The sequence below is a fragment of the Engystomops pustulosus genome, chromosome 4 (genome assembly GCF_040894005.1).
Source record: "Engystomops pustulosus chromosome 4, aEngPut4.maternal, whole genome shotgun sequence".
Classification (NCBI taxonomy): Eukaryota; Metazoa; Chordata; class Amphibia; order Anura; family Leptodactylidae; genus Engystomops; species Engystomops pustulosus.
In genome coordinates, this window is record NC_092414.1 from 132,342,774 (window position 1) to 132,356,750 (window position 13,977).

The window sequence follows — 13,977 nt, forward strand, 5'->3', positions numbered from 1 at the left end:
TGGATGTAGCCTGTAAAGCACAGATCAAGAAATGAGGCATCCTAAGCATCCTTTTCTAGAAATAAAGCGTTATATCCCAAAAAATTATTTAACTTACAGTAAGATCTTGTAAGCCTTACAATCATTAAGAACCTTGGAAAAAGCAGTTTCACAGTAAGCATAGCCTTAAAAATAAAATATGTATTGCATTCTATGGGGGGAGTTTATCATACATCAGCACATCCCCCCCCCTCCTTCCCATTGGAGCGAATACATCAAGAGGCTTAGACTTTTTGATGTATCCATCCGGCGGCCACACTGCCAGGCAAAGTCACACCAGGCTCTACATTGGCGTAGTTTTGCATAAAAGCCTTCTTACATTCACCTGTGAATGTTTGCAGTTTCTTAAAAAGTGTGCAGGCACAGGGCAGGAACAACCCATGCCAGCTCACTCCGCTGGTGGCCACACCTCTTCACGCCCTATACATTCCCACATGTTGTGTAGTTGGCGCAGTGGCGTGCAGTGCGCAGGAAATTGTGATTATTTCATAAAACCGTGTCTAGAAGCACTGATAAATCTCATCCTGTGGGTTTATTCGAAAAGGTCTTAGAATGAAGTAAACGCAGATGACAGATGCCATCTTGTTGTTATGCAGCAAAAGGTAAACCAACATGCAGATGCAGTTGGTGAGGGATTTATCATGACCAGTGGTTTGTACACCAGTCTTTATGCTGCTCAGCGCAGGGATAGCTCAGGAAAGAGATACTATAAAGGCGTATTTTCATGTTTAATATTTATGTTCTGGCCCCTGTTTTTGAGGTAGAGGTAGGTCCTATAAATGTATCTATATTAATGGCACATTCTTTGGGTATGTCATAAATATGAAACATGAGAATGTCACTTGAAGACTAGGTGTGCACCTCATCATAAATTATGTGCATGGCCACTCCTTGAGGTAGAAGGAGCTTCAAAATTACCTTCACTGAATCAAACACGGACATTTAAAGTAGTTCTTCAGAAACAGCACCACAACCTGACATGGTTTGTGTTGGTATTGCAGCACAGCTGTATGGAAATGAATGGAGCTTAGTTGCAATATTGTTAATTCCTATTTTTGGAAGAAAGAAATATTTGAGCCTTCAGACAACCACTTTAAAGAAATTTACCCCTCACACCTGCTGGTAAAGGGTTAAATGTCTTTCCATATCACTGAAAATTATCTGACACTGTGGCACAGTAAATGAGTAGAGAAGAGTCCCGGTTTCTCCAGGCTGCTAGTAAACCACTCCTCCCTCTTTTGATTGACAGCAATGCGTCTCTTCAAATCTCTGTCAGAGCTGACAAGAAGTCCTCTGAATTTAGCAGTGAGCACTGTGTGGGAAACTGCATATCTTCTTGCCTTATCATGCACCTGCGATGGGAGGAGTCATGCACCAGTGGGTGGAGCCAACCTAGACATAGGTTGGCTCCACCCACTGGAGTTTGGAGAAAAATTTAGTTTGAAGGGAGCAGAATTAATCTAAGACACCTGCACTTTTCAACAAAGGCACAGTGTGTGTGTGTGGGGGGGGGGGAGGGGGTTAGTAAGGTTTATAGTGCCTGTTGTTGATGACGGGCTCCCTTTAATGGGAACCTGTCAACAGAAATGTAAATATTAGCTGGCGACATGTTCCAAGTGGAAGAAACGGAAGCTGAAACGTGAAAAAGTGTGAGAGTATTCATTAGGTGTACTTTCCACAGAAATGTACTGTTAGTGGGAAATCCTCAATCCAGGGACCCCTAAGCAAGTGGATTTGAGTATTTAGGGTTGCAGAGTAAACTTAGTCCTCTGTGTCATATGTTTCTGTCAGGGGAAGGGGACCATAGGATTATTCTATGAACTGCAAGTAGTAGCTTTTGGCTTGGCCTAAATACTGTAGCAGAAAGCTCCCTAGCTTGCGGGAAGGAAAAAGACTCAAGCACAATTGGGAAAGCCAGGTGCCCACCAGCATCCCACTTGTAGTGATAAATTGGGGTTTCAGAAAGCCATCTCTCCACACATAAACACACAGTAAGAAAAGATCCAAGAAGTACTATCAAAACAGACAATGGGTAAACAAAAATGAAAAGTGGGTGCACGCGGGTTACATAAACACAGTAACTCACTGAAATGGTTGATGCCATAGGATGAAATAGATTGTCCTAATTAGCAAGCCGTTGCCGTATTTGGACAATCTACTTTGTCCTTTGGATTGTGCTGGCACTTTCAGTGTGCCAGTGCGATCCGCAGCAGGGAGCTCTCTCCTTTGCCTGGCAGTTTAACCCCTTAACTGCGCAACCAAGCATGATTGCGGGAGCTAAGGAGAGAGACAGAAGGAACAGGGCCCCTATTGGTAAATAAACAATAAAACTGTGGAATTAGTTTTTGCCTAATTTTGAGACCTTTTAGGGATAGGGGCTCATTTACTAAGGGTCCGAATCGCGGACTTTCATGTGGTTTCCAGACGATTTCCGATTTGCGACGAATTGCCCCGGGTTTTTGGCGCACGCGATCGGATTTTGCCGCATCAGCGCCAGCTTTCACACGACAGAAATGGGGGGACATGGCCGTCAGACAACCCGACGGATTCGGAAAAAACGCAGAATTTAAAAAAGAATTTGTGTTGCAAGATCAGCACTTACATGCACCTGGAAGAAGAAGGTGAACTCCGGGGGACCTCGGCGCAGCAGCGACATCTCCTGGATATCGGGTGCACGGACCTTAGTGAATCCCGGCAGACCCGAATCCTCGCAGGATCGCGACTGGACCAGGTAAGTAAATGTGCCCCATAGTATTCAAAGAGGATTTACATTCTTTTTCCTATGACAGTACATGTTTTATAGAACATAAACTATAGTAATAATGAACTTAGCATTTTGTTACCATTCTGTTGAGAGAAACATTTCTTTTCTTTTTATTTTAGCTTCACAAGTTCTTAATACCAAAGAACTATCATTAGAGTAAGCTAGCAATATCAGATCTGTGGCAGCCAACTTTGTGTCTTCACTGCTTTGAAGGGCCACAGTGTCCATGTCACTGCCTCCTCTTCATTGTGTCTTCATTGTAGATGGCAGCATCACTACAGGATATTGGCGCCGTGTTCTATTCATTTTACCATACTACTATTAAATGTCTGTACTAGTTCTACCATTATTTTTAAAGGCTTATGTTTCTTATTTATCAATGAGATAGTTCTACTCCTTCGTTGGAGACCAGCTGTGTTTAATTACTCTTATTGGACATGATTAGGAAAGGCACAGACCTGTCTGTATGAGACATCATAGCTCACAGTGCATGTCAGAGCACATGAGAATCATGTGGTCTAAGGAACTGCCCAAGGCACAGATCTGTCCAAAGTTACACCAAGTTGTGCACAGTGACTAGCGAGTCAAGATGCAGTGCCCTCTTTGTTAATGTCATTACTATTTCAAAAGTACAGTGCAAACCACTGCAAGGGTTAAGTGTATGCAATTTTTTTGTGACTGGTACAAATATGCAGCATACTAATTAAAGGGATCCCTTATCTGTGAACTGATGTGGTGTAAGTCACAGACCATTAAACACTCAGTGGTATTATATTTCTTTTTTACAATTAACATTTGAAAACTACAAAACACATTAATAATGAATGGATGCAGCTTATACTTTTCTTATGACTTTTTTTTAGAAGTGCAATGTTATTATTAATTGCGTAGCAAAGAATAAGAAAAAAGTCTTGTGAATTTCCATAAAATCCATCCTCATGTAATAGATGCAGAACATTCTCACTTTGGTCAACAAATTATAAAGAGCTGAAATAAACATCTTGTTTTGCCAAAAGCAGCATTTTTTATTTTTTTTTCTCATTTCTGTTTTGACGTCTATGCAGAGTTTTATCTGTATGTGTTTTTCATTGAATAACATGATATGTCTCAAAACTATGGTATTTTTCGCTTTAGGAATGATTTTTGTAACTCTATGTAATTGAGTGAAGAATGCTGTAGGTCTTACATGAACATAAACCGAGATGGAAAATAAAGTAGTTATTAAAGCTGGGTTCAAAGCATGTTTTTTGCATTCGCCTTATGTATGCTGAAACATATACAGGCAGTCCCCGGGTTACGTACAAGATAGGTTCTGTAGCTTTGTTCTTAAGTTGAATTTGTATGTAAGTCGGAACTGTATACTTTATAATTGTAACACAAGCCAAACTTTTTTTTTCTCTATGACAATTGGATTTAAAAAATGTTGGATTGTCATTAGAACCAGGAATAACAATAAATATTAGTTGCAGACACCAGTGATAACTGGTATAGCTGTTTATTGTAGCCTAAGGCAAAAGTACAGTAAATTCCCAACATCCAGGGATCCGTTTGTAACTATGGGTCGTATGTAAGTCGGGTGTTCTTAAGTAAGGGACCGCCTGTATGTTTAAAAATTGACAAAAACAGATGCATTTTGTGGCTTCCGTCTACGTTTGACATAAACCTTGTATACACCACATCCGTTTGAATCCGTTTCTACACTTTAAAAACATACATTTCTTTTTCACTTCCACTTCCTGCACCTTCTGAAGCCATTCCTATGTGTCCTTAATAAGATGGAGAATTTTAAGATCCAAAAATGGGTATGAAAACAGATTGATGCATACGCTTGAGCACTTTCTGCATACGTGATCCATAGACACCAATGTTAAAAAAAAAAAAAAAAAAAACAACCCAAAAAAAAAATAAAAAAAAAATATATATATATATTAATTACACACTCACCGGCCACTTTATTAGGTACAACTGTCCAACTGCTCGTTAACACTTAATTTCTAATCAGCCAATCACATGGCGGCAACTCAGTGCATTTAGGCATGTAGACATGGTCAAGACAATCTCCTGCAGTTCAAAACGAGCATCAGTATGGGGAAGAAAGGTGATTTGAGTGCCTTTGAACGTGGCATGGTTGTTGGTAACAGAAGGGCTGGTCTGAGTATTTAAGAAACTGCTGATCTACTGGGATTTTCATGCACAACCATCTCTAGGGTTTACAGAGAATGGTCCGAAAAAGAAAAAACATCCAGTGAGCGGCAGTTCTGTGGGCGGAAATGCCTTGTTGATGCCAGAGGTCAGAGGAGAATGGGCAGACTGGTTCGAGCTGATAGAAAGGCAGCAGTGACTCAAATCGCCACCCGTTACAACCAAGGTAGGCAGAAGAGCATCTCTGAACGCACGGTACATCGAACTTTGAGGCAGATGGGCTACAGCAGCAGAAGACCACACCGGGTGCCACTCCTTTCAGCTAAGAACAGGAAACTGAGGCTACAATTTGCACAAGCTCATCGAAATTGGACAGTAGAAGATTGGAAAAACGTTGCCTGGTCTGATGAGTCTCGATTTCTGCTGCGACATTCGGATGGTAGGGTCAGAATTTGGCGTCAACAACATGAAAGCATCCTGCCTTGTATCAACGGTTCAGGCTGGTGGTGGTGGTGTCATGGTGTGGGGAATATTTTCTTGGCACTCTTTGGGCCCCTTGGTACCAATTGAGCATCGTTGCAATGCCACAGCCTACCTGAGTATTGTTGCTGACCATATCCATCCCTTTATGACCACAATGTACCCAACATCTGATGGCTACTTTCAGCAGGATAATGCGCCATGTCATAAAGCTGGAATCATCTCAGACTGGTTTCTTGAACATGACAATGAGTTCACTGTACTCAAATGGCCTCCACAGTCACCAGATCTCAATCCAATAGAGCATCTTTGGGATGTGGTGGAACGGGAGATTCGCATCATGGATGTGCAGCCGACAAATCTGCGGCAACTGTGTGATGCCGTCATGTCAATATGGACCAAAATCTCTGAGGAATGCTTCCAGCACCTTGTTGAATCTATGCCACGAAGAATTGAGGCAGTTCTGAAGGCAAAAGGGGGTCCAACCCGTTACTAGCATGGTGTACCTAATAAAGTGGCCGGTGAGTGTGTATATATAGATGTATATACTTTTTTCATACATTTTCAATAAGGACATGGAAAAAGCAGCAGCCCTAATACAGATGACAACAAACATACACTGTTTTGGCAATCGTCATGTCCATGAATGAATGAATACACCGTACCACACGTTTTCAGTCAAAAACATGTCTGTCAGGCGGATGCAGATAAACGTGATTTGTACCCAACCTTAGATGCAGTTTAGAAAACGAAAAGTTTTTCAAGACCAGGACATTTTTAGGATACACCTCTTGCAATTATCTTAACAGTTACTGATGATGTATAATTTTTTTTATTATTTTATTTATGTATAATGTTGCTGATAATCAGCTTTGTTTATTGCAAAATTTTATGGTAAAACTTTATAAATGAAACAGATTCATTATCTTGTGGTGTTTCACTATAAATGTGATGGAGATGTTAAAGGGGATGAAAGTTGTTCTTGTATAGAAAAGATTGACCCATATTTCAGAGAAGCGATCTCCTGGTACATTATGTAGATGTACGCCTAGTAATGGCAAGCTTGGTGTCAGAAATTCCTCTGTGTGTTTTTTCTTGGTTTTCCCAAGGCTGCACACATGCTGAAGAACAAAACCCTTTTCCAGAGGAGTTATGTCCTCTTTACGGTGGCTCATTTCTCGTCTGAATTTATGCCTTGGAGTGTAGGGAGCCCAACAGCACCGCAGGCGGCTTTAACGAGACAATTCATTAAGCAGCCGGCGCACGAGGCCCGTAAAGAACATTAATTCAGCAAATGAAAAACTAATAGAGTGTTTAGTGGGCTCTTTATCATGGGTGACAGTCTGAACTCTCTCCATCATCACTGTTTACTGAAGTCATGGTGGGTGCTGCTTATCACTGCTCTTATGGAAAACAATCTCCCGCATATGCTACTTTACTTCCATATTTCATTATGTTTCAGCCTCCTGTGACAGTATGTTAAACATGCAAGTCATCAGCAAGACCTGTAGTTTCTACCAGGTGATGTCTGTATTCCAGTAAATGTATTACAATCAGCAGTCATCTAGGTGGACAAGTTACATTGTGTTCTTTACTCTGGGGCTCGTAGAAGAAGCAGATGTCCATAGCAGATGAGTTCATAGACTTTCTCTGCAAAGCAGATTTTTTTAAATATGAGTACAGTACAGTATTTTTGTACATTGTGTCTCCTTTTCGTGTATTAAAAGTGCCACAGTGAATGCACAAAATTAATAAAAATCCCACTCAATACGAGAGTTTTCCTTACTCATTGTATGGATGAGAAATCCTAGGTTTAGTACAGAGGAAGACTGCAGTTAAAACATTTAAAAAGAAAAACTCCATAAATCATAACTTGTTCAGCTTTAAAATAAGTGTCACACAACAATTATAATGATAGCAAGCTATAACTTAAAAGGAATATTCCCATCTGGTCATTGACATTTAATTGAATTCATAATCCATATACATATTTTTTAACATTTTTCTACTATGTTATTACAATAAATGTACATGTGTGAATATAATTTCCTATGAATGTAGCCATGTTGTCCATTAGAAATTAGATTGTTTTCCTTGGACACGTCCACCTCTGCTGGAGTGACTGCACAAATTAACAATTAGTTTTTTCATATAAAATGGCTGGTAGTTACTGAATGTCCCCCAGCCACCCTGTGGTAGCTAATGCTGAATTCTGGTGGTCAGTAGCATGTGTCTGGCCACCGTTGCAAAGGAGCAGGGTTGGTCGTATCCAAGGGATGGGAAGTTTATGTGAAGTTATGGGAAATTTTCTTCACACAGGTACATTTTTTTTTATAGCATCTTACCATACCATATTGGTACACCAGAAACATATATGATACTGGGCACTGCCCTTGTAAAGGTGGGTATGAGGACAAATAGGCTGCTCCAACTTTACTTTGGTTTTGAGCACCAATTGTCCCTTGGGTACATACACAAAACCATTCTATATGGTGGTTAGTCCTTTCCTTTATGTCTGTCATAAGAATCTTCTAGTTTGGAAAATCTGAATGTAGGTCTAGTTACCCACAGGAATAGTACTATTGTGTTTGATGTATGGTAATACCGCTCCTTGTACATCTGTCAGAAAGCTGTATTTATATAGGCACAATATAAGGGAACAAATCGTTTTGTGTTGGTTGACCAATTTTTTAAGTGGTTATGATTAAATGTTAGGTTGTAATGCAGTCACACTTGCTTTATTGATTTAATAAAACCTTTTGACATCTCACCTATGTTTTGGAGCCTCTACTTTGTTTACAGAAAGTTTCAAATGGAATGAAATGCTTCTTTTCTTGCAAAAATTGAGATTATTTTTGCAGCTACGCCACATGGTATGGAGGGGGTGTGAAGCGGCTGTGTGATAAGTGTGGCAGCATGGGGCATTTCTCTCCCATGTCTGCACACTTTCTTAAAACCTGGATAACATTCACGACTCTACAGGTCTGTAGGTTTTTACGTAAATCTAGCCAGGCAGAGTTTTTCCGACATATTCATGCAGAGGTCTTAATGCATCCACCGTGCCTTTCATCATTTGCCGGTGCATATAAATACCCCCCCCCCCCCCCCCCCCCCGGTGTGTCTCAGGTGAGATCAGAACTCCAAACTCATAATAGCAAAGGCAGCAGCATAGTGTGTTGAGCCACATATTCCAAATTTAATGACATTCTCTGAGAAAAGTCTTTATTTGTCAGTAAGCTATCATTTACAATATTTCTGTTTAGAACTGAGGATGCTGTACAATGGGGCCACTTCAGTAAAGGATTGGGATGAGGCAGGGCCATACTTTGAGATACATGTCCCTGCACAAAGAAGAGAAAATGAATGCCCTTGCTATGAACTAATGTAAGATCTTGAAGGACGTCTTCGGGGAAAGGATCTTCTTTGCGCAATTAGAAAGGTCTAATTTTACACCTATGTCCTTTGAGTAAAGGATATTGATCTGTATTTTATAATCTATATATTATGGTCAACATAATTTGATTGCGTTGATTATGATCAGCTGTTTGTCATATGTCATATAGCTTCCAGGTGTCTCACCCCTCCGCGTTTTCATGAAAACCCCTAACTAATAGCCTGAGTGTACACAAAATTAGTTTTTCCCCCCATTTGTCCTCTTGTCACTTTATTTCTCCCATCTTTGACATGATGACAGTGCAGCATATAAAAGGAAAGGAAAAAGCCCAAATCAAATAACTGAGGTTTACTTTTCCCAATCTCGAATGGTGAGAGCTGACACATTGAGTGCCTGTGGCTTCTCTGTACATGCTCTTCATCTTTTCTTACAAACCTAATTATTATTAAAACATGATAAATGAATTATAAATCACATACTGCTGGAAATCAGAAAATGGTCCTGTGTAAAGTTTGCCTCAAACACAGCGATAATTAAAAACAAACATTTGCTTCTTTTGCGTATTTGACAATAGTTTACTCTGAGTTCTCAGATTAACTTTTTTCTTTTGCCTTCCCAACAGTTTGCCTTCACTTGTACTATTGTCCAATTACAGAACACTTTTTCCAGCATACCACTAACTACAGCCATCTTGTCTGTCTTGTCAATCCTATTGAAATCCCTAAACCTCTAAAATCTAAATCTAAGATTCACTTTCAGATGAATCCAACTATTTCAAATAAAAGAAGCTATATGATAGAAAAATGTATTTGTATGTTATACATGAAAATGGTGAACGTTGCAGTATTTACTAGAGCCTAGCACTAGTGCTCCCACAAAAAAAAACTGTATTTCCCTATCCACTATCTGCCAAACAAATTAACCTAAAATGCTGCTAGGTGTCTTATTTGTGGTGATCAAAGCATGAAAGAAAATGATATAAAAATGCCTTCTGAGTCAGTGACAGAATGACGTAGGTTAACATGGCTGCCAGTGATTGGATGAGTTTGGATTTTCTGTCTCAAAATACACCAGAAGCATAAACCAATGGTGAATTTAACAAGGATTGGTAGTAAAGAGTACTCCTATTTTAGCCAGTTTAAATAAGGCCTTTTTACCCTTCCCACCAGTACTACCTACTGGTAAAGGGTTAAAAGTCCTCCCCCTAAAATTATCTGCCACTGAGACACTATACCACAATTACTGACATTTTCTGATATGCAAATGAGTAGAGATGAGTCAGCTTCTGAAGAGAAGAGTCATGCTTTCTTCAGGCTGCCAGTGAACCACGCCTTCTTTTGACTGACAGATCTCACCTTGAGAAGACAGGAAGTCCTTTCCCTGTCCAATTCCTCTCCTTACTGGAATGCTCTCCCTCCCACTGCATGGTGTATTTAGCAGTGAGCACTGTGTGGAAAACTGCAGATCTTTTCACCATTTCACACACCGGGCAATAAGCACAGCCAACATAGACAAAGACAGAAAAAGTTTGGGGAATGATTTAAATGGTGGGAGGTGGAAGATATAAGTTGGGATGCCTGCTCATTTCAACAAAGGCACAGTGGGAGGGGTTGAGTAAGGTTTATTGTGCCTGTTCCTGGTGACAGGTTCCCTTTTAACCCCTTAAGGACGCAGGGTTTTTTCTCTCATTTCTCACTCTCCACCTTCAAAAATTTCATAACTTTTTCATTTTTCTGTGACAGAGCTGTGTGAGGGCTTATTTTGTGCGTAACAAATTTGTAACAAACTGTTTCAGATAATGAAAATAGACTAACATGCTCCAATACCTTGTCCACATTTATCAACTTGTACAGCAAAAGGCATATTTTCTTGTGAAAAGGCTGTGGCCTTCTGTAATTTCTTTTTTAATGTTTGAAGTTTAGATGTTAGTAATAAATCTTCACCAATGTTTGTCCACTAATATCTGTAAATGGAATCCCATGACATCCTGCCCATCTGTTATTAAGAGCGTTATAATCAGATACGTTTTTCTCTCTCTTCTTTGTAGCCATGTCTCCTGGTGCTGACAGTCTTAGCAGTGTGGACATTCCTGCTGTGTCTGAAATAATATTGCAGACTCTGAATGAACTGGCTAATTCTTTCCAGGACATGTCTGACCGTTGTCTGCTTGTTTTGCATTTGGAAGTCAGGTAGGTTTGCATTGCTGGTGTGCTTGATAACCTTGCCCTGCTGCATGAGCCAGTTTTGTGTAGTCATTCCCATCTGAAAATTGTTCTCTGTCTTGAATATTTTGCACTTGTAAATATCTTGAAACCTCTTTGAGTCCATATCATATGAAATGTAGTCTGCCCTAAGGATAAAGTTCTCATAATGCAGGATAAAGTGTTAATAAATAAAGTTTATCTACACTGTTTGATTTTTATGATCTTTGTTGCATTTTTTGTTGTTGCCAATCCATTTGTGCCCAACAAGAGACCTGTATTGGAAGATCAGTTAATCGTGTACTTAACAAACTCTCCATTCACTTCTGTGGGACTGTGAGAGATGTCCCAGAAGTCCCACAGAAGTAAATGAGCTAGTTGGGCTTGTACAATAGAGAATTGTTTCATTTGGAGCACTCTGGAACTTGCAAGGTCCAATTGTAGCACTTTTGTAAACCAATGGATAAGGAGTAAGTATCATTTGTAGGAAAACTTTCCATCTATATTACAAAATCAGCTCAATGCAGGCTTTCCATATGGTAAGCTTCTCTGCCTTTATAATCAATGGGGTTGATGCATTGTCATTTAATTATGTAAATGAGGAGGAAGTTGGACTAGGTTTATATAATGACTAATCTAGTGGAGTTTGTAGTGTTTAGAACTTTACAATTGATATTTTATGCTGTTGTCTATGTGGAAGCAGAAATTTTCTGCAGCTTTATATTTCTTGACTATTTCGGGAAAAGGTTGCAGTCAGAGCAAGTTAAGCTCCGGTTTGCTGCAATCTTGCCCAAAACATTTCTATTACAAGTTTTCTATAATAGGGAGGTCTCTGAAAAGTTCATAGAGGGAAGCGTCTGCAAACCTATGTGTAACGTGCCAGGCTGAGAGGCATTTGACATTTTGTGTGCGACCCACGGGGTCAGACTTTCATAAGAGAGTTTTCGTTCTCTGTGCTAGGAATTAACAGAGTGCACATTGAAGGCATCAATCACGAGCTTTATTTTCCAGGTGATCTTTGAGAAACTCCATGCAGGTAAATTAAAATCTGTCTCAATGACATGACTGAGGTTATAGAAAATGTGACCTGCGGCACTGTGTCCTTAAAAGCGCCAAGAAATGAAATTTCCCTTAAGCTTCACAACATTATCTGACCCTAATTCTGTGCTACAAAGATTATGTTATTTTGGTGCTAACATAGTTTATAACATTTAAGCATAATGTTTTTCATTTCAAAAATGAGGTTTGAGAGAACTTGTAAAATGTTACAATTTGACAAGTGTCACAAAGTAGGAATGTATTTATTTATTTTTGTTTAATTCTCAGAATTCATTGCTTCCATTATCTAATTCCCTTGGCAAAACAAGGAAACTATGCAATAGTCGCTAATGTGGAAAGCATGGATTATGACCCTCTCATTGTGAGGCTGAACAAGGACATAAGTGGAATAGAAGAGGCGATGGGTGCCAGTATACAGCAGCACAAGTACCAGTACATTTTTGAAGGTATATATCTTGTTTCACTTGGTCTTTCAACCAAATTAATCCAAATTAACCCGAGGATCATTGATACCTGAATGTTCACCTCAATTTTTGCAGTTCTGTTATGTGCTTCTTTAACCCCTTTAAGGACCAAGCTCATTTTCACCTTTAGGACACTGTCCGATTTTTAAAATCTGCATCGCGATATGTAGTTATAACTGTGGAATGCTTTATCTTACCGAGTTTATTTTCAGACTTCTTTTTTCTCATGACATTACATTACTTCACATAAATGCTATATTTTAGTTTAAGTTTTTTTGCACTTATTTTTAAAAAAAGGAAATTTGGCAAAAATTTTAAACAAAAATGTAAGATTTTGTGATTTCTAAATGTTATGCTCATCATACAGTCAGTCTAACAGCCCCAGTCGGTTGCTAACTAACATAAATCATATGTCTGCTTTGTGCTGACATCATTTTTTTATACGTTAATTTATTTTATTAGGACGTTAGGAGGCTTACAGTTTGAACAGCGAGCCACCAAATTTTTAAGTGAATTTCAGATTTCAATTTTTTTGAGGACGATTCATCTTCATAAGGGTTTTCCAAGTTCTATTTATTAGAAATTCCCCACAAATTGTCCCATTTTTGTCACCTGCACCCCTCAAACTATTCAAAACAGCCTTTGATAAGCTTATTAACACTTTAAAGGGGTTGTCCACTCTCAGCAAATATTTGATATGGTTTGTATAAGGAAAAGTTGGAAGTTTTCCAATATAATTTCTGTATTAATTCTAGATATTTTCTAGATATCTGCTTGCTGTCCTGCTATAAAAGCCTATATTTTTATTTCCAGTGAATAAAAATCAGTTCATCTGATGGATCACATCACGTGGACAGATTATATTCACTGGAAGTAAACAAAGAAGCTTTCCATAGCAGGACAGCAAGCAGAGATCTTGAAAACCCTAAGGAATTGACACAGAAAGTATTTTGGAAAATTGGATAACTTTTAATTACACAAACCATATCAAATATTGACAACCCCTTTAAGCTTCTCACAAGAATTAAAACAAAATTGAGGTTCTATTTAGAATTTTAAAATTTTGACAATAAAATTATTATTTTCTTCTATAATGTACACGTTCGTGCAGGATAAAATGAGAAAACACATATAAAATTTGAATGTACATGTGAATGTATATTACTTTAGGCGCCCACAGCAGAGCGCAGAACGGACAGAGCCATTGAGCTCCATCCATCCAAAAGGAGGACAGAATTTGAGGATTCTGTTTTCAGGTGACGTTACACATTTGAAAAATTCTTGAGCTACAAGAACAGTGAAATGATCCTATTTTAGAAAATGCACCACCCAGAGAATTTATCAGGGTTTCTATTGAGCTTTTTACCACCACAGATGTTTTATAGAAAGTGTTTACATTGGCTTCTGTAAGTGAAAATCTTTCCATTCCAAAAA

At 39.0% G+C, this 13,977-nt stretch overlaps 1 protein-coding gene across 1 annotated transcript in view; it reads left to right on the forward strand.

The window, feature by feature from the left end:
* Positions 1–13,977, forward strand: part of EXOC4 (exocyst complex component 4) — a 261,581-nt gene that overhangs the window by 215,703 nt on the left and 31,901 nt on the right. The window contains exons 15-16 of the mRNA XM_072147478.1: positions 10,867–11,008; positions 12,347–12,525. Of these exons, the coding sequence (XP_072003579.1) occupies positions 10,867–11,008; positions 12,347–12,525 (321 nt within the window). The remainder of the gene's footprint in view (positions 1–10,866; positions 11,009–12,346; positions 12,526–13,977) is intronic.